The sequence below is a fragment of the Ictidomys tridecemlineatus genome, chromosome 15, assembly GCF_052094955.1.
Source record: "Ictidomys tridecemlineatus isolate mIctTri1 chromosome 15, mIctTri1.hap1, whole genome shotgun sequence".
Classification (NCBI taxonomy): Eukaryota; Metazoa; Chordata; class Mammalia; order Rodentia; family Sciuridae; genus Ictidomys; species Ictidomys tridecemlineatus.
Window position 1 is genome coordinate 52,863,307 of NC_135491.1, and position 21,341 is coordinate 52,884,647.

At 44.6% G+C, this 21,341-nt stretch overlaps 1 protein-coding gene across 4 annotated transcripts in view; it reads left to right on the forward strand.

Moving 5' to 3' along the window:
* Positions 1–21,341, forward strand: part of Wwox (WW domain containing oxidoreductase) — an 861,609-nt gene that overhangs the window by 234,313 nt on the left and 605,955 nt on the right. For all 4 annotated transcript variants that reach the window (XM_078032705.1, XM_078032706.1, XM_040279962.2 and 1 more), the window contains exon 7: positions 16,279–16,464. In XM_078032705.1, coding sequence (XP_077888831.1) covers positions 16,279–16,464 — 186 coding nt within the window. The remainder of the gene's footprint in view (positions 1–16,278; positions 16,465–21,341) is intronic.

The window sequence follows — 21,341 nt, forward strand, 5'->3', positions numbered from 1 at the left end:
GTGTCCCGTGCTAACCACCTCCACTACCACATTGTAATTCTAAGTCTGCGTAATCGACATGTTGAGAAGCTACACTTAAACCACACCAAAATCATGTTTTAATAACGTGGGAACCGTCTACCCCCTCCCCCCAAGTAAATTGTTGAGAAGCTAATTCTTGTCAGCCTGAAAACTTGAGTCAACATTTGCAGTGAATCAGCCCCGCTGCGCTGTGCAGCCTGGTGAAAGTCCCCGGGGAAGATCATATTTTTAGTTGAAGCACTTGTCACTGCTGTTTTCGGTTCTCTAGGTGCTTTCTTTTCTTCATTTTGGAAGAATCTATTGAGTACCTCACCATTCAGAAAAGCATCCGTGTGTCCTGTCCATTAGCGGCCGTGTCCTTCATTTCACCATCTGAGCTTGGGCTGCTCTTACAGCGTTGTCACCACCTGATAAGGAAAAAGATTTGAGCTGTCATTACATAATCCTTGGTAATGAAAAACAAAAAGGAAAAAGTTGTCTGGTCATCTCAAAAGTGCACCATGGCTACGTGGGCAAATTGTAGGTTCTGGGAATGAATCTGAGCGACTGTCTCCAGCCAGAGAGGACAGTGATGCCTTGATTTCCCATATCAGACCTGTAAGCTCCCAGGACGCGGTCACAGTGCTTTTCCCACCTGGCTGTGCACTATGTCAGCTGGGAGTCTTTTAAAACACTGATGTCTGGCAGCTACCTTAGCCGTTCTGGCTTACTGGTTTTGGGACTGGGATGCACAGATGGATGGAAGGAAGGGATTGTTTTGGGGAGTGCCCTGGCACTTGGACTTTACTCCCCAGGTACCTCCCATATATATATGGCAGATTTGGGAAACTGATCAAAGGCCAGAAAGCACCCAGTTCCCATACCCTGATTGTTCTTTGCCATCTGGACTTTAGGAGGGAAGGTAGGTTCTCGGTTCTCCTCTGACCTAGCAACTCATAGCACAGAAAAAGGTCTCCAAGACCTTTAATGTAGCTACCCTCAAACATCTGAGCTAGGTCCTCAGACCAGCTTAAAGTCCTACCTGAGAATTTAATAGCTCTGGACAAGTTACTTTATTTCTCTGAGGTTCAGTGTCCTGGCCTGGGAGGTGGATCAGATGATGGGTCAGCATTGCACAGTGGGGGTCATTCAGGGAATGCCAAAGGTGTGCCATGCTCAGAGCAGAATGGGTCCCTGATAAGAGGAGCTCTCTCTGTACTCATCCCTTTCTCACAGCAAATTCAATGAGTTTGGGGGGTAGGGTAGGGTAGGGGTGGTGGGGGGGCTGCCCCAGGCCCCTTGGCCTGCAGGGAGAGAATGTGGAAGACTGAGCAATGTCTGCCCAGGGTGGCCTGCAAAGTAGGATTCAACACCAATGCAAGGATTTATGGTTGTAAATTAGTGATCCCTGCCCTCAGCCCCTCCCGTGATCTGACCTTCTTGAGTGATGTATTGTACTTGCTGTGTTTTACATAACCACTCAGCAGACGCAGCGCTGAGACCAGAACCCTGGGTGACCCACCTCAGGTTCCTTGGCTGCAGCTGCGTGGCTCACCCTGGGAAGGCCATTCCACATGGAGTTTATAATGGTGACTTTTCTCCTTTAAACTTGGAGCTGTTTATTTTTCTCCATATCTTACAGCATTATGTAACCAATGGAAAAAGTTAAATTGTATGCAAAAACTTATAATAAGGGGCAGGTTAACCACCAGGCCACCACAGGGGTCACCATCACATCCTGCCTTCTCCATCTGTGTGCCGATAGACTCTCATAGCGCGGCGCGGCCATGTTCTGCACATCCTGTTGTGAAATCTGCTTGTCTTCATATTTGGTGTGTCATGGGCAGTTTTATTGCTACTAAATATTTCTTTTATTTGAATTTTAAAAATTTAACAGCATCTGTACCATGCAGGTAAAATTTTTTAACCTGTCTTGAATTGTTGAAAGCTAGGTTACTTTTTATTGCATTTTAATTTTTTTTTTCTCATTCTTTCCATGGCTCACACCATGATGGTGTCCTTTCCTATTAGCCTGCATTTCTGGAAATTCTGGGTCTAAGTATACAAATACCTTTCAGTACAGCTGCTCTAGGAAACCAGATGACCTTCCAGAAAAGTAATGAGCAACTGTGTGTGCCGGTCACTCCTTCATCAAATACTAGACAATTTGGTGTTATTTTTAACTCTTTGCTGTGAGACCTGAAATTTTATTTGTAAAATTCACATTGATTTTATTATAGTCAAATGGTTATTATAAAATGCAGGGTTCCTGTTTATAGGTCTCTGAAGTTCTGTTTTCAGCTGCTTGCTCTTGTGCTCTGAGCCGGTTGTAACCATGGAGAGAAGCAGGACTTCAGGTCTTTTCCTCTTGTGGACAAGGGAGAGTGAGCTGGTGGAAGAGCACTGGCTGGGCCAGGACAGACTGTTGGCTGTCTACTCTCTGCTCTCTCTCCTCGTTCCTAGCTCATTCTTTGTCTCAGGTGGCAATGCCTGTGTCTCTTCCTGGGACCTTTTCTTTAGCACAGCTCCAGCAGGTGACTCTCCAAATGTTTAGGAGACTTTCTCTGACTGAGTGCTGCTCTGCAACAGAAAGCAGGGCCCTTTATTTTCTCTGGTCCAGACTTGAAGAAGTGCATCCAACAGAGGACATGTTTCCAGTTCATCTTAGACAAGAACTAGATCTGACCCTTCAGGACTCTCGTTCCAAAATGGGTGTCAACCCCAGGCTGCTCAGCCCAGCTGGACCCAGGGGTCTTGATAAGGCTGATCCTTCTGATTCTTCCTCCCCATCTTCCATCCTGTGGGAAGGTCTAACCAGCCAGGCACCCCTTCCCATCACGTCGTCCGTTTTATCCACTTCTCCTCTTCCACTGAGCGTGGAAGAACGGGTCTAGTACCGACACCTGTGCAGGCTGGGAGCCGTCATGGTGCCCACGCTACCTCTCCTGCCCTGTGTTCCCTCCTGCAGGGATGCTGGCTTGGATCTCATCAGCCTGCTTTCACTGTGTTTTAAAAGGCTTTCCTATCTTTAGGATTTTTTTCAGGTAGATTTTTGACCTCTTGGTTTTGGTATTATATACAAACGGCTACAAAGCTTTACGATCACAGAAATGACACAGGCCCATTGTAGAATAAGTGAAAATGCATGGAAAAGCGTAAACACAGAAAGGAAACTCACTCATGACCTTCCCCCGACTAATTTGTCTTTATGTTTTTACTGTGGAGGTTTTCAAACACAAGCGTAGAAACATACAAAGGACCTTTAAACACCCTTCACCCAGTTTCTGTAATTGTCAACATATGGCCATTTTATTCCATCTTGAGACCCTTCTTGCTAGATTATTTTAGAGCAAATCCAAGACATCATAAATTTTCATCCATGAATACACTATTACCTCTCAATTAACACCATGTTCATATTTCAGAACATCACCTCGTTAGTTTTTCTTCCCATAGAATGAAAGAGATGCTATAGGAAAGTCGTTAAATGAGTGTGTGTCCATAAATATGTAGTTCACATTTTTTTTAAAAAAAATAGATGCTTCTAATAGCACCTACCCTGCCCCCAGATTTTCCATCATCATTTAGTGAAGTTAGTAAATTGGCAAAATGATACCTTCCACTTGTGAGAAATATTGCAAATAAAATTTTAAATAAAAAAATATACCAAAGCTTAAAAAAAGTCTATTTTTTAAAGTGACTCAACTGCAGGTGTAGAGCATGATATGGTAAGATTCTAAGTTGAAATAATGTCATGAGCTAAATTCATGTTGCTTTCAACTGCTGTTCCCCACCCCACCCCCAGTGCGAAAAACCTCCACAATTTCAAAACTTTTCTTTCCTTGATTGGTGTCTGGCTGTGCCCTGGTGTCCTGTGAGAATGGTGGTGTTTGTACCAGGTGGAGGTAGGTGGGAGCTGGGGAGGTGTTAGCCAAAGCTGCTCTAGGGAGAGGGGAGGGAGCCCAGCTGGAAGCTCCTCAGCTCATCTTGAGTCAGAATGTGCTTCTCAGAGCCCAGGGCATTTTTTGTTGTTGTTTTGTTTTGTTTTTAAATACAAACATAATTTACATACTATTCCATGCTCTGTTTCACTGTGTACAAGTCAGTGTGTTTTCCTACCTACACAGCGCTGCACAATCATCACCACTATTGAATTCCAGAACATTTTCTGAACTCCAAAAGGAAGCACCATAAGGTTAGTGGTCATTGCCACGTCCCCGTCCTCTAGGCCTGGGCCAGCACTAATCTGTGCTCTGTCTCTCCGGATCTGCCTGTGCAGCACATTTCCTAAGGGTGAAATGACACCACGAGTGGTCTTTTGTGTTCTCCTCCTCTCACTGAGCATACTGGTTGGGAGTTGTCAATGTCATAGCACTTGCCAGGGCTTGCTTCCTTCCTTGTGGCTCGAAGATTATTCCATTATATGGATCGACCACACTTTGGGTATCCATTTGTCAGATGAGGATCAACTGAAACATACGGATTGTTTCCACTTTGGGCTACTAAAAATAATGCTACTAGAAACCTCATTTTTCTTCTGACCTCTTGGAAGACTTCCTGAAACCCAGGGCTACAGGAATGGGCAGGTCGGGTGGTTGGGTCCCCTGAGGCGGCCCTCTTGAAGGAGTGTCTGCTGGGATGTGCCCAGTGGTTGTCCAGTCCCTGAGACAGCTCGTCTCCCTTAGAGAAGTTTCCAAGTGCGTGACAGAGCCAAGAGGAAACCCTTTTTATTTTAAGAAGTGACCGCTGTCTCAATTATTTTGTAAAGTGTTCCTTTTCTCTTGACCTCTTCTGACCCAGAAAATAATTCTAACCAATCAGCATGGACTCCCTTTGGCACTGGGGTCCAGTCACTTTGCAGGCTGGTGACAGGGGGGCCACACCACTACCACATGCGAATTAATCCTCGACTCCAGGCCTCACGCTGTTTTCCGGCAAGGTTGTATTTCTTCATTAGCTATTCCCAGGGCCCAGGGAGTCCCAGAGGATGTCAGAGTACATTAATTTTTATCATAACATGGAATCTTTCAGGTCTGAATGGCAGCACACAGCTGTCAGGGGCTTTCTGAGCTCTATTACAGCTCCATATATCTCTAGGCAAAACAGAGGCAAGAGTCGTCCTTGGCAAGGGAGATGTACATCATGCATGGGATGTTTTATTGTTTGACTTGACCATGTGCCTGAGCACATTCCCCAAACAATTTTTTTTTCTAACTGTCCACGTAAACTGAGCTTTGTCACCCCACAGTAAAACTCGGTCCTTGCATTAGCGCTGCAGAAAGTATGTTTTAAATAAGATCTCTTTGCATAATGGTAATGGAATCATCGTCTGGTACTTGGAACTATTCTATAAATATATATTTAAAAAATGAATGTTCTATTTCCATGAATTTTCAGCAGAATTTATGCATCCAGAGTATTGCAAAAATCCATAATGTCTTGTAATGCTTGCTATTGCTTTAATGTTCACAAAATGTAATTTTAATTTGAAGGAATGTTCCTGTGTTTCCACCAGAGCTAATTATTTGTTCATTGTCTTTATTTTGCCCACTTACTGATGGAGTAACATGCTTAAAGAAATGCAGTTTACTTGAGAAGACCCAGGTATTATTTTAGTAGCAGCACTGTTTACAAATACTGGTAATCAATTATGTGCCCTGACCTGTGCCAAATGTGTCCCCCGTGGAGGATACCCAGACCCTCTGACAAGGAAATTACAGCCAAAGAGAGAAAGCGAAGTTTGAAGTTCTAAGAAAAACCATGCTCATCCTGGGTGGTGTAGCCCAGCGACTAACTGTGGCTCCAGCCTTCACTCAGACTTCTGGGTACCTCTGTCATAGCAATGACATGCTATGTGACACCTCGTGGACTTCTCCTTTAAATGCTCCCCTGCAGGTGCCAGTGGATGAGCTTGTAGCACCATTTCCCAAGGTTCACCTGGCACTCTTATACCCAAGAGGTACCTGGGCATATGTTCTGTTTATCTTCACATGTGCTCATTTTTTTTTTTTAAAGCTCAAAACCCAGAAGAGCAGCCCCACTTAGCAGATGTTTTTCCAAAGGATGAGGCTGAGAAATACTGATGAGTAGGTTCATGTGCATTTGAAAAAGTAAATACATATTGTTGGGGGAGGCTTCCACCAGGAAATGATACCTGGTGAGGGTACTGTGGGTGGTGCTTGCCATCAAGGGAGATTCTGTGGATTGAAAGAGAAGAGGACGGCAAGTGCTGACTGTATGCAGTGCTTTAAAAACACCTAGGAGATTCAGCGGGTGTGTACAAAGATGCAGAGATCTCTCAAGTGGTACCTTATTTGATTTTCAGGTATGTAGCAAGTCACCAAATGTGTGTTGTACGTCATGCATGGTCCTAGGTGTGGGTGCACACAATGACTTCAGATATGCTGCCTGTCCTTTAGGGCTTTCTGGTTGGTCCTTGAGACCTACTCCATTGTGGGTGTGGGAAACAGAAAGTCCTAGATAAAGAATCAGCTCTCTCCACTGTAACATCAGCCTAACCCCCTTCATCTGTTTGTATGAACTGTGTTCACACTGTTCAAGTTGGCTTGTGCAGTTGCTCAACTCCATTTTAGCCTCTCAACCCTGTTGGCAGATGAGTGAAACGGGAATTTGCCAAGAGCTTTGGGTAGCTTGCCCTGTCTGAACGTGTGGGAGCTTTGTTCAGTGAGGTTTTGAGATGATGGGTACCACTGGTTACTTTCCCTGACTCTTCCCTCCCTTCCCATCCTTATGATACTAGCCCTTATGATGCTAGCCCTTGATTTTTCCAATTTATTAAATATTCCTGGAGAGTGAGAACACAGGACAATGGGGTACTTAAATGCAAAGGAGAACATGAGAAGCAGGTGCAGCAGCAGCACCATGGCCAGATCTGCACTTCAGATACAGTGCCAGGTGGACCAAGTGTGTCATTGTCTAGTCCAAGTGTTTTCTTAGAAAGCGGTAGTGGACAGGATGTGAACCTGTCCTGGTTCTACATTTCCCCACATTGAGAATCAATCAGGTGGAGAATTTGCTGCTAGTATTGTAGATAATGGGACGGGAAAAACATAATCAAGATAATGGACAGGCGGCAAAAATTTAAGGAAATAGCAAAAGCTAGTGTTTCCATTCTCTGTTAAGCATATGTACCGATGCTCCAGAATCCACCATAAGAAGTTGTCAATGGTGCATGAAATGAAAAATTCCTGGTGGTCTCCAGGGGATGCAGCCAGCGCTCTGCTCCCACTCCTGGCGATGGTTTTGGATTATTTTCTCTATTCCCGCTGAAATTAAAAAAAAAAAAATTAAGTGTGGCTAGGTTATCTTGACAGCAGAATCTGCTGCTTTTAATTATTATTTTAATTCTTGATGGTGTCCATCAAGTTCTTGACATCTGCAGGGCCTTGAACTCTCAGAAGCACAGCTGATGATCCCCGACCACCCAAGCTGATGTTGGTTTTCTGTGTTGATATTTCTCTTCTTTTCTGTGCTGTCCTTCCCATGTGTTTGTTCAGGAGGTTCTCTCCCAGAGATTCAGAGTAGGGACTTGGGAAAGAATATATAGGTATTTTCTAAATGTGGAGAACAATTATGTATCTGTTTTATTGGTGGGCACCGTATTCCCCAAGTAGATTCGGAGAGTTAGGAATTAGGCAGCTTGTGGGTGGGGGGAAAGGAAGACTTGATTATCTGTCAAGGCCAAGGCTAGCCCTTTACATCTTGTTTCTAATTCTCACAACTATCCAACAAGGTAGGCATTATCATTCCCTTTTACAGGGACACAGCTGTGGCCCAGAGGTTTATTAAGTTTCCTGAGGTCCACACAGCCGATGCCAGGCAGACCCAGGCTACAGATGAGTTTTACCTCCGTTACCTGCTGGAATTGCACTAAGCAAAAGAATTATCTTAGGAAAATACTATGATGCAAAAATAATAGGTGGTGATAATAATCTTTTAACTGGAGATCATGCTTCATTTTTATTCTTTCAGTAAAATGACTAACATTGCGGGTGTCTCATGTAAAAGGAGATCACTGAGGTTTGATTTTTCTTTCTAAAAGGTGCACTTAGAAAGTAAATAAAAGATATTCTTAGTGCTGATTGATTATATTGTAATGTGGACTTCCCCAACTTAAGTCCTGATTTGTGCAAAAGCAGTGGCTCAGTACATGTGCTATTATTTAATTCTTAATACTGTCAATTTTTAAAAGTCATCCTCTACAAGAGTATCCATGTAATTGTGACCTTGAGCTGGGTATGGTGGTGCAAGCCTGCAATCCCAGCAGTTTGGGAGGCTAAGACAGGATGTTCGGAAGTTCAAGGCCAGTCTTAGCAATTTAATGAAACTGTGTTTCAAAATATAAAATAAAAAGGGCTGGGGATGTGGTTCATCCACAGTGGTTTAGTGTCCCTGGGTTCATTCCCTTGCACAGCAAGAAAAAGAACAACAACAAAAATGAAAAGAAAAAAAGGGATTGTGACTTTGAGAAGCTAGGCATACATTTCCCCAATACAACATACTACATAAGTGTTGTTTTGACGTGTTTTATGTGACCTGCAACTAAATTGTGCCAATGGCATGCATGCTGCAGTTGGGGCAGCTGTGACCAGGGTGGATTGCCGAGGTGTGGAGGACCTTCAGTGGGTGCAGGCAACTGCAGAGGGAATCTCTATGATCCGTGGGTGCTATGCCCTTGGATGCTAACAAAACCAGCCCTGGTTACTTAAGCAGCACCCCTTTTAGGTTCTACAGGATTCCCCCCCTTCCTTTTCTAGGAGGAAAGGCTGCTGAATACCAAGTGTGACTGCAGAATGCTTGTCTTGTTGCAGTTTGGGTCTTTCCCATTGGATTTCAGGATGTTTCCAAATAGCATGGATTCTTGCAGCTTAAACGAGAGATGCCCCAGATGGTGTCACATTCTGTTCCAAGGAGGATTTGGAAACCATTTCCCTTTACATAGCATACCATGTAGCTCATTCTGTAGCTGGGTCTGAAATGGAATCCCAAAAAGCCACAGTGGTCTTAGTATTCTGGAGGGAGTTTATTTAACCTGAAAATTCCTGCCTCGGGATTTTTGGGGGGCATGTGTTAACCATTTCATTTACAAATCTTCACTGTCACTCAACCCATGGAGGTGGTTCCTGCTGCTCTTCGACTCTTCTGGAACACCCACCTCCTTTGCAGATTGGAAACTGTGTCTGAGCCTTGGGTCCCTTGAGTCTTAATGGGCCCGTCTTGTCTCGAAAGCATAAATGACTCTGTCTTTATTGATCAAATAGAACCAATTTTACTTCTCTCCACCTCCTTAAGTCATTTTGTAGGTCATAATATATTGCAAAGCATAGCTATGCAAAGGGCGATAGGCCCAGTGTCATAGGGATACAGCCTCGATTGAGATGTGTCTGTTCAGGTATGTCAGGAGCTGACTCTTCCTGCAGGCTGGACTCTGAGCAAGCAGACATTCTTCCACCTGGACTCTGCTGTCTACGACTAGAGGAAGCATCACACACACAGGGTGTGGCCCGTGGAAGAGATTGTGAAGTATTGTAGGAATGGAAACATCCTAGAGAGGATCGAAGACCAAGTCTCCTGGAGTTGCTGCACCACAGGAGTTGATGTCGGTTTACCATGAACACTCAGGAAGTGTGGGCCTGGCTTGCTGCCCGTTACTGACAAGCAGTCAGCTGGACACTTAGAAACTGGGCAGCAGGGTCAAGAAGGGCAATGGATGTCTGCTTAGGCAGCCGATGGGAGGCTGGTCCTCCTCAGGTTGGTGACACTGGTGGATTGTGGCATGTGAGGACTTGAAAGCCAGGGGTCAGTTGGGTGACAGTTGTAGCTCCTGTCCCCTGCAGCTGTCTATTGGTAGCAATTTTAAGGAAGGTGTGTTCTTGTTCTCTTAATGTCAGTGTCACCAGTGTTGACCTTGTAAGAAAGAGGTCTAGGGAAAGCATTTAAGATCTTTTGAAGAGGGGGATGTTGCTAACGTTCCAGATGAAGGGAAGGGCAAGGAGTCCTAGAGGTGAGAAAGGCTGCATCTTGTGGCCTGTGCAACTGGGACAGTGTGAGGGATAGCAGGAATGGACAGGGTTCCAGCAGACAATTGGAGCTGTGATTTGGTCACTTTGACCCTGCATTTGTAGGAGGGAAGCAAGACCAGTGGGTAAGAATGTGATTCTAGAACTCAGGAAGGATGCAGGGGCCTAGCCTGTGGGTCACGGTCATCTGTATAGAAGTTTGTTTAGGGTCACAGAGCTGGATGCAGTCACCATAGGGAAGTTTGAAAATGAATCAAAGAAGGTGGCAAAGAGTAGTATGGGCAACAGAGGGAGGGCTAGAGGAGGGCAGTGGGGGCCTCCGGAGGTCCAAGAGTGGACTGTGTCACAGAAACTGGAAGAGGAAAGCGGCACAGAGTCAGCCAGCTGGGACCATTGCGACAGGGAGCTCTGAGGAGGTTTTTTGTTTTATTTATGGATTTGTTCCCAATTTTTAATTCCAAAGTCTGGGTCCTTTTTCCCCCCTTACATTGTGGGACCAATAACAAGAGTAAGTACCAACTGAGCAGTGAGGAGGAGGAGGAGGAGGAAGAGGAGGAGGAGGAGGAGGAGGATTTGGGGTCCCTGGAATTGAACTCTGGGGCACTTAACCACTAAGCCACATCCCCAGCCCTTTTTTTGTACTTTATTTAGAGACAGGATCCCACTGAGTTGCTTAGTGCTTTGCTTAGTTGCTGAGGCTGGCTTTGACCTTGAGATTCTCCTGCCCCAGCCTCCAGAGCTGCTGGGAAGAAGCCTTATTCTTATTTGAGAATAGGAGAAGAGGGAGATAGATTATTTGCAGATCGGCTTCCTGTTCCTTGGAGTTTGAGAGGTTGTAGATGTGAGGCAACAAAGAAGTAAGGGGAGACATATATAATAAAGGGGAGAATTATTCATTCCCTCTATTATATGAAGCTAGAGGTTCCCTGGGTCATTCTGGCAGCCATCTTAGATCCAGATGCCCACTGGGGACAAACTTCTGGCCTTCAGGCTTCCTGTCCTCAAAGACTAGCAAGTTCAGGAGGGGGAGGAATTCAGCTAGGCCAGCTGGGCACTCCAAGACCAGGGCCACACAACAGGGCCTTAGCCATTGTTCTCCTGGCAGCTCTCAAAACTCCTGAGTGGTGGTGGGACAGAATTCGGTTGGGAATGAAAAGTATGTCTGAGGCAAGGAAGGGACAGTGAGTGAAAACAAATATTTTGAGCATGAACGGGAAGAAGGAGGTCCCAGTGCAGCTTGAAAGTGCTCCAGGGTCCAGTGCTATCTTTCTCCAGCATCGAGCTCCTATGACTTCCTCCTCCTCCTCCTCTCTCCTCTTCCTTTCTTTCATTCATGGTGTTCTCCTGTTTAATGGTCGGGAAGATCTAATGAGGCTGATGGGTATTAAGAATGAATCATGGGGCTGGGGATGTGGCTCAAGCGGTAGCGCGCTCGCCTGGCATGCGTGTGGCCCGGGTTCGATCCTCAGCACCACATACCAACAAAGATGTTGTGTCCGCTGAAAACTGAAAAAAAAAATGAATCAGTGGAGAGGGAAGGATTGGAGATGCCAGGAAAAGGGGCCGGGAGTAGATGGGGCTTTGAGGTGTCAGAGGGATGAAGCTGGAAGAGAATTTAGGGATAAACTATACAGGAGCAGGTTAAGCCATGGGTGGTGGCACATGCCTGTAATCCCAGCGGCTCTGGAAGCTGAGCAGGAGGGTCAGGAGTTCAAATCCAGCCTCAGGAATTTAGAGAGTCCCTAGGCAACTCAGCGAGCCCCTGCATCTAGAGAAAATATAAAAAGGGCTGGAGATGTGGGATAAGCACCCCTGAGTTCAATCCCCGGTACCACCACCACCAACAACAACAACCAAGAGCAGGGTAAGGGGGTCTTCCATTCACCACTCCCCTCTAGTCCTCCTCCTAATGAGAGGCGCCCATGGATGACCAGCAGAACTGCTCCCTGAAGATAATTAGAGCCCCGCCCACCGTCACCATGGGGTGGTTTTCTGCCTTTGAGGAAGTCAGCGCTCCTGGCCCACTGTGCAGAGGATGGGGCCTTCTCCAGGGAAAGAGGAGCCACAGAGGACAGCGGGCTTCCCTCCTGCAGAGTCCCCACGTCTCTACCTGGAGGATGGCCCTGTCGTCCTCACAGGTCAGAATCCACCCAGGAAGAAAAGGCCCCGCCTCTGAAAGTGCTGACTAATAACCTGGCTCTGGGCTTGGAGGGGTCCTATGTTTGTTTCCATTCTGTCTTTATAGTTTGAACTTTTCTTTTGATATTCTGTAAATATTCATCATCTCAGACCCTTTTGAATTGTGTGGCTTTTAGTCAAAACTGAGCAAAATGTGCTATTTGAATTATAAAAACCTCATTAAAGAGAGGCAAAAGGAATCTTTTCCTTTTGTACAAGCCAATTAGGTGTCTTTATAATTAAAAAAAAAAAAGTTGAGTGCTTTATAGTCTCCAATTCCACCAGCCTATTTTTAATTAATAGAGGTGACACATTTTAGGTTCTGGGTACATATTTTGCCTCTGGTGTTGTGCAATTAACATTAATGAAGGGCGTTCAAACCTAGTGAGAGAGGAAAGGGTTCCCCAGGTCCTCTGAGGGGTCCTGCCTCCTGGTGGAGAGCTGTGGTTTCCTTTTCCCTGGGACAGTGCAGGGCAAGAATAACGGCCACCGGGGGAGAGGTGGCCCCTGAAAAGCTGTGCTGTCAGAATTCTGAATGTCCAGGCACATCGTAAGGACAGGTGAGTGCTGTGGAAATCAGCGTTGAAGAATTTCATCCTCCCTTGTGGACATCAGGAAATGTCATTCAGAGAAAGGTCCTGGCGTCTGGTGAGGGACCTGCTCTTGACATATCATATTTCATACATTAGATTCAAGTGGGTTATGAACTCCCATTTTTATCCCAAATACAGATTGCAGAATCACATCGGTTACACATCCATACTCAGTTTGGTTTTCTAAGAGAAAAGGGGTCATCAGGTGGCCTTGAAGTCGGTTGGTTCCTTTTGCTTTGTTTTATTCATTTATCAGCTTACTTATTTTGGTTATTTCTGATACTTGCTTCATTTCTGAGCTCATGAAAGTTGCTTCTACTGTCTTGTTTTTCAGCCTGTAAAATGGCAACAATAATTCATGTCACCTCCTATTATTGTGAAGATTAAATGTATATAACACAAAGCTGTTGACAAGTGTCCAACCCATGGTTAATATTTTAAAAAGTAAAAGTAAAAAATAAATAGCTGTGGAGGATGGAACCAAATATTTGAGAAGCAGTCTAAAAGAAGCTCAAATGTAATACAGTTTACTATATTTCCCAAGTTTTTCCATGGTGGTTCTGCCTTAGTACAAAATATGGCTCCCCACAGCTACAAACCAGGACGCTCTGCTTTGATTTGAAACAGGGTCTTGATGAGTGTGTTGTTGGGAAGGCCCCAACCAGAGGCCCTAGAGCCTGTGCGCCCACCTCTTCAGGGAATACCCGGATTATGGGTGTGTGTGGGGGGGGTATGCTAACAATGGCGCTGGGCACTTATGTGAAAAATAGATTTTACCATCCAGACCCAGCTCACCCCATGTAAGCTTTAGGCAGGTGACAGCTTGGAAAATACATCAAGCCAAAGAATGAAATCAACATTTTCTTTACCCTATCCAGATTCCCCATGAAAATGAGATTTCATGAATTCTTTAAAAAAGTAACAGCAATTTATAAAATCACTGTTATCAAATTCCTGGTTTAAAAATTATGCTTTCTGCCAAGTATTTAAGGAATAGAAAAATAGAAGAGAAGGGAATACCTCCCAGCCGACTGTGGAACCAACATTTACCTGATGTCAAACTAAACCAAAATCATCACAAGGAAAGGAAAACTAGACCCATATCACTTTTGAATAGGGACAAAAAATTCAACAATATACTAGAGAAAGTCAATACAGTGGTATATAAAATGGAGTATGTACTGTGACTCGGGGTTCTATCCAGGATCAAATTATATTTGAAAAGACCTTTTTCCAAATAAGGTCGTGTTCAGGGTGTGGGGTGGACATACCTTGTGGAATCGGCCTTTCTTCTCATTGCAGAACCACCTGCGCCATGCCCATGGTGTAAGAGGCAGCTCTGAGAATGGGCTGCCCCTTGGGCATAAAAGATGGGGAGCAGTGTTGACAGAGAATTCAAAACACCACAGCTCACTAAAAGACATTCACATTTTATTGTCATCACATGCAATTATAAACATTATTAATGATAAAATACTGCTTCCTCCATCCTGCCACTATGTCCTCCCCTGATGGAAGCAGGGTCACCAGATGAAATAATTTGAATCCTTTTAATTCTCATGATATGCATTTTCTACTTAAAATCCAGGAGGCATGAATACATTTTCCCACCAATTTTTACAAATATAATAAAAGCATAATAACATAAATAAATAAATCTGATTTTTTGGTAGAAAATGTTGGTTGTAGTAGAGTAGAATACGTTAAGCTTTGTATTGGTCATTTGTAATCTACCTTTACAAATTTTAAAAATATCTCAGTATATCTGTTAGACTCTTACACTGTATTTTCTTGTTGATTTCTAAGGACTCTTTATTTAAAATGTGGATTCTTAGATTATGTCATTTGTCATTTTGTTTTATTTTTTTGATAATGTATTATTTTAACTTTTACATATATTTTCTGTTTCCCTGTTTCTCTTATATGAAGAACATTTTTTTTTTAACATTTAAAACTTATGACTCTTGGATGGTTGCATTTCATGAAAATAGAAACACAACCAAATTGTTTAAATAGTAATAAACCTATGAAATGTTTCTATGAAAGAACACCTTTTTTTTTCAAATGAAAATATAGGAAAGATTTTTTTCCTATATCAAAAAAGGATTTTACCCACAGCCATTGCCCTGGAATCAGAGATACGTGAGGAAAACTAAGTGTCTCGACTTCCAGCTCCTTATTGCCTGGAAGACTTGTCCCAGAGGAGTCAAAAACGCAGTCCCCAGCTCTTAATCCAGTGCTCCTGTGAAAGCCAACCGTGTTTATTGGTGTTTCCCCTCTCATGTTAAATGTGTTGGCTAAATTCCTGAAATACTCTTTTTATTTTGCTGAATACTTATTTGATTGCATTTATTCCTTCCTATAAATACACTGCATGTTAATTATGGAGAGAATAAAGTATAGGTAAACTTGGAGAGAAGGTATTTTCCGAATCTGTGGGCTCACCAGCCTCTGGTGCCTCCCCTCACCTGCACCTCCCCTCACCTGCACCTCCCTTCACCTGCACCTCCCCTCACCTGCACCTCCCCTCACCTGCACCTCCCCTCACCTGTACCTCCCCTTACCTGCACCTCCCTCATCACCATCCCCTCTTTCTGGGTGCGGGTGTATATGTGGTTCTACAACATCACAGACTTGACTTTATGATGGATTATAAAACAAAATAGATTTGTTTGTTATAATTCAAATGACTATATATTTCAAGCATATGGCTATATTCTATTTTATTTAATGATTTCTCCATTGTATTTTTTTCCAATTTGTTGCTTTTATGTTGCAATTACAAACACCCTGGCTATGTTCACTATATTTTATTGTATAATTCTCAATTCTTGTTTGGATGATTTCTCTTGAATACAATTTGTTCATGAGGATTTAGGATTTTGATTTGCATAAAACTATTACTTTATTGTCAAGAATTGTATTGTGGAAGAAGTTAATATGTGAATATAAATTGGGCTGGTTTTTAACATGTAGGTATAATCCGATCTCTAAAAGGAATATATCCACACAAGTGTGTCTGATACCTCGGACAGAGCTTCTTCCTCTTGATGTGTTTCTTTAGCTCCTTGTAAGTGCTGGGTCCTGTGCCAGCATTTTTTTTTATAGGATGTTTTCTCTGTTTGAAGAACTATTTTGATTTAAGATGAGGAGCTGAGAAATGTGCAAACTGGATGAATTTGGAAGGGCAGAGTTAATTAGGTGGTGGAACCTGGATTCCAACTAGGATGACCAGCTTGTCCTAACTTGCTAGGCACTGTCTGGATCTAACACTGAAAGTCCTGCATCCCAGGGGCCTGTCCTCCCCAGTGTCCCAGGACGGTTGCCCACTCGGAGCCATGCGACCCTGTAGGGCATCTTGTCTCTCACTGATGGGATCTTGAAGGCAGTGACGAACCGGCGGTCCCTGGGGAATGTGGGTGGCCGTTGGTTGACGTCTACAGATTGTCGAATGCTCTGTTTTCCAGGTCCCTTCACGTGCTCGTGTGCAACGCTGCGGCTTTCGCTCTGCCCTGGAGCCTCACGAAGGATGGCCTGGAGACCACCTTCCAGGTGAACCACCTGGGGCATTTCTACCTGGTGCAGCTCCTGCAGGACGTTCTCTGCCGCTCCGCCCCTGCCCGCGTGGTCGTGGTCTCCTCTGAGTCCCATCGGTGGGTTTGAATTCCATGTTTTTCGCTTGCCCCTGCCACACACCCTCCTAGAATTCCCCCACAACCCTATTTCTGAGGATCATTTTTCGCGGTGTTCCGAGGAGTGGGAGAGCGCGCAGCCTGGCTGCCCCGCTTTCTCTAGAGCTCTGCGTGTGGGATGGCGGGGACCCTTGGGGGGCTGTCTATAGCAATGCAGGGTGTTTTTACAACTATACTTCAAGCGCTGCGCTGATCTTGCTTAGAGATGGAATAATAATTGATTAAATCTGAATGGCGTGACCTTTATCGATTTGTAATTCAACAACTTCAACGTCTTACGAAGAAGAATGTGCAGTTATTCTAGCAGGAGAAACAATGCAATTAAAGACTGCGAGATGAAATCCAATTGTTTTATAATGAGAAATTAGGGAATTCAATGCCGACATTAGCTGTGTAATTGTGGAAAGGGAAGTACTGTAGTTAGAACATATTAGAAATCTGGCCATGCCTCTTTTGGTTAAAATTTCAATTAAAACATCAGATGGTCCTTCTTTTCTATTACCATTAGGAGAATATTCAATTGACTAAAAAGACATTTGAAAATTTCATCGTATTTTCAGCATATTCGATTCTGGAGTTGGATAAACAACTATTTGTCTAAAGAGAAAAGTGCTCAGAAAAGACAAAGGACTGGCGGGTTGGGTGAGGCTAGATTTAGTACTTGTTTGGGAGGCTAGATTTGGTACTTGTTTGGGAGATTTCTCTTTCCGGTTTCCTGGGTGTGGGGGTGGGAGGAAGCGTCTGCTCTTAGCAGAGTAGCTGGAAAAAAAGAAAATGTGCGAGGGCCTATTTTCCCCCTTCTCCTCCGTCTTAAGTCCTGCCTGAAATGTTTTAGTGACCCAGAATGAAGCTTATTTTTTTAATCATACTTCCATAAAACGTAACCCCTGGGACTTGGGAGAGAGAGACCAGCCAAGGGTTAGCTTGAAGCCTTTATCACTCCCAAGCACAGGGGCTTATGGTATAAGTGACATGCTGCAGATAGATCCGCCTTTACCATTTTGAATTTATGATGGCTGAAATGAAAGGAGGGTGCCCGGTGGTAATCCTCCCCCCTGTGAGAAGACACGGAGCATCTAGTAATTAGGCAGGAATGAAATCTGGACGGCCTTATCTCTGCAAATCACAGCAGGTCTGAGGAAGGGAACAGAGTGGCCTGTTGGGCAGCAGAGAGGGCTCCAGCAGATGTGCCAGCCCCCAAGCTGGGCAGACACGGCAGGCACCTCGGGACGTGTTTAAGTGAGCTGGTACTTAGTAGGAGACAGTGTCCGGTGGGTGCTGCTGGCTGCCCTTAATACTCGTGCTGCCTTTGTTCTCTCCTTGACTGCAGCATGCCTTGGAGCTCAGGTCTTAATTCCATTTAAGAGAGTCATTGGGAAGGAAAAGCCTTGGCCTTCTGAATTAGATCCAGTTTAGTTTACAGACAGGGCCTCTGGCAGCCCGTAGTTGGGCGACTCCACTCTGGCGACTGCCTCTGGCTTCTGTCTCCCTGTTGCCCTTCCCAGGTTTTGTGGTCTTACACCATCACAGCCCCTCAAGCCACCGGCTCACGGCTCATGAGGTGTCTCTTGGCTTGGAGAGCCAGTGCCAGGTGGGAACTCGGCAGTACGTGGGGCCCTCGCTCCCTGCTCAAGAACCCAGAGCCCTAAACCACGCAGTAAAATGCAAGTGTTGATATCTAATTACCTCCATAAGCCTTGGCGCAATCTCTTCACTGGAGTCAAGACCCCCTGTTAGGGGAAAAATAAAGTCCTGTGTTTGCAGAAAATGTTATACTAGACTGCCCCAAGGCAAAATATTTATGAGCCTCCCTGTGTCTTCACTGTGCTGTACTTACTTATCTGGAGTCTGCGGAAGTGAATTGAGTTTCTGCCTATCTGAAATGTATCATATGGAAATGAGAGCTTGGTTTCCTTCTGGGAAAATTTTTCAGATAACAATTAAAATAGAAGGAAAGTAGCAGAGCGCCGGCTGTACACTTCTAAATGGCTCGAACTGTGTTGAGTGTCCAACTGATACACACAATTATAGAACCCCACACACAACCACATGTACACGCAACCATCTGCACATTCACACAGTAACACAACAACACACACAATCACAGGTACATGCAATCATACACATTCACACAGTAACACATATATCCACACAACCAGACACAGGTACACACAATCATACACATATTCCATAACAACCAAGCTATACACAATCATATGACACACACAACCACAGGTACATACAATCATACACATTCATACAGTAACACATATATTCACACACACAATCACACAAATCCAGCCACAATCATACACACATTGCATAACATCCCAACCATACACAATCACGTAACACAACCACAAATACATGCAATCATAGACATTTACACAATAACACATATGACCACATACAATTACATAATAACACACAAAGGTACTTGCATTCATACACACATTCACAATAACAACCACAGGTACATGCACTCACATACACATTCTACACAATTACAAATACAACCACACATAATCACACAGTAAAACATACACAACCATACATGCACACACAAAATCATGTACGCATAATCACGTCAATACACAAAATTGCTAATGCAAATTTAGTTCAGCTCTTTAAGCATGCCAACTCTTGTCTACGTGGAATCAATCCTTATTACTTAAACTGGGGAATTTAAAAAGTCTTCAGTTTAACAACAACAAAAAGAATGAGACAATGCATAAATACAACATGGGGTGCCCTTAAAAATCAAAAGTTTATGTCTGGAGGCAAACTGTATAGTATTTTAGTGTGTCCGCAAGAGAGAATTCTATTAAGACCTTTTTGTTTGGCTTTGTCAGTTTTTCAACTTGCAAATAGACTGGCAGCCTTTGAAGAGCTGGTTTATTGCCTCTGGAGCTGAGGGGTGGACGTGGCCATATTTTAGGAAGCCTGCCTGGGCTCGGGGGGATCAGGTCCACCCTATGTGCTTCCTGGAAGATGGTCCATGCAAGCCTTGGGAAGTTCCAGATGGGCTTTCTGCCCAAGAGATGGCCGGAGGACATCAGGGTTCTCATGCTGCAGGTGCTGTTTCTAGTGGGAGACTCGGGACCCAGCAGCCAGCACTTCTCCACCTTGATAAGTGCCCTCCACCTGGTTCCATGTGATTTCTTACCATGCAGTGTTTCGGCCTTGTTCTTAGATTGGGTTCTAGGAAGGAACCCTGCCCTCTCAGAAGTATAATCTGCCTGTGTGCCTTACTCATGAGCTACTTAGGTGTCAGCCTTGAAGCCAAAGCAGGGAGCTCCTTTCTGACATCAGAAAGGGCAGCACAGAGATATTAACACAGAGCTCAGAAGGTTTGCGCCTTGTGGTACATTTTGCCTTTCAAGCAAGGCTCACACCAAGACTTTTTGCAACAAGGCAAATTTGCCCCTTGTTTTGGAATTTCAAACCCATGGTCAAACTTCAGTTCTCTAACCCTGTGTTCAGCCCTGCAGTGGCCCAGACACTGCCCCAGTAGCACACAGGAGGTACAGTCCAGCGTCAGAACCAGGTGAACAGTGGCTTGCAGTCAAGGGGGGTGACAGAGGGGGCCCAGCACACAGGCAACATTTGAAGGTGTCACAGCTGGTTTCATCATTGACTTTCAGGGGCAGCAGTGTCAATGAACACTGGGATTGATATCCTAGATGGGATCCTGGAAAGTGGATGCTTAATTTCCATGGAAACATGCATTTCAGCCCGTTCCTGGGGCTTCTTTCAATCCACACCCCTCCTGCAGACAGGACACCAAGAAATCATGTCGACTTCCGCAGGAGTGTTGGAGAAAGCTTCTTGTAGGAAGAGGCTCCTGAGCTTGGTTCAGCTAAATGCAGACACCAGAAAAGGGGCTTCCAGGAGTAATTAGAAAAAGAAGCCTGGGAGGTGGGAGCACAGGGTGTTGTGTTTCTCCCAAACATTTTAGATCTGCTCTACCTCTGTAATGTCCTTTTCTGCCTTGAGGAAGTTGGGTCTCCTAGTCATGTCCCTTAACTTGGATCTTTGCAGTTCTTGGATCATAGCCCCTTTTCTGACAGCTCTTCTGTAACATCTTATGACTGCATTGAAGTAAAGTTCAGAAATAAAGTATCTCCTCTGCAGCAACATGACAATCAGATGTGTGTGTTGGTGCATGTGTCACCTCCAGCGGAACAGTCACAGGCAGACTGTCGATTGGTGTGTGGCTTTGCAAGAGACAGCACCCAACGCTGACTCAAGCTGCATGCTCCAAAAAACCCTCAGAATCTGAAATCACATCCATTCCTCCTCATTTATGTGGTTCTCGCATGGCAATCCTGGAAACTCAGTGGATGGTAAAACTGAAAATGTAAAGCACAGTTGGGCTCTGGCTCAGGTCATTAGACGCAGGCTTTTCATCTGCTTGGAAGTCCAGGGGGACAGTCTTTATTGAGCAAGAATCCTCCTGCATCATGGGACATCCACCATCCCTGGTCCCTGCCAGCGATTGTTATTTCCACCAGAAAAAGACCCCCATAAATTTTCAAATTTCCCGCTAAGTTCCCCTGCCTTAGACAATTAAGCTGGGAAGCCTGGGCTCTTCCTGTAGTTTGGGGACTCGGAAACAGGCAGCCAACAATTAGTTTCAAGGTCTCCTTGCTGGATCCTTGAGGACATCCCTGGTCCTTGGATTTGTTGATGACTTTAGAGCAGCAATACCATTTAGCACCAGAAATTGGATGTCACTGGTGGAGCCCCAGAGAAAGGACAGTCACTTTCCCTTAGAATGCAAGTTTCACCTGCCCCTGTGGCTCTTTTGTGTTTTTGTTCCCAACCTGAACCACAGG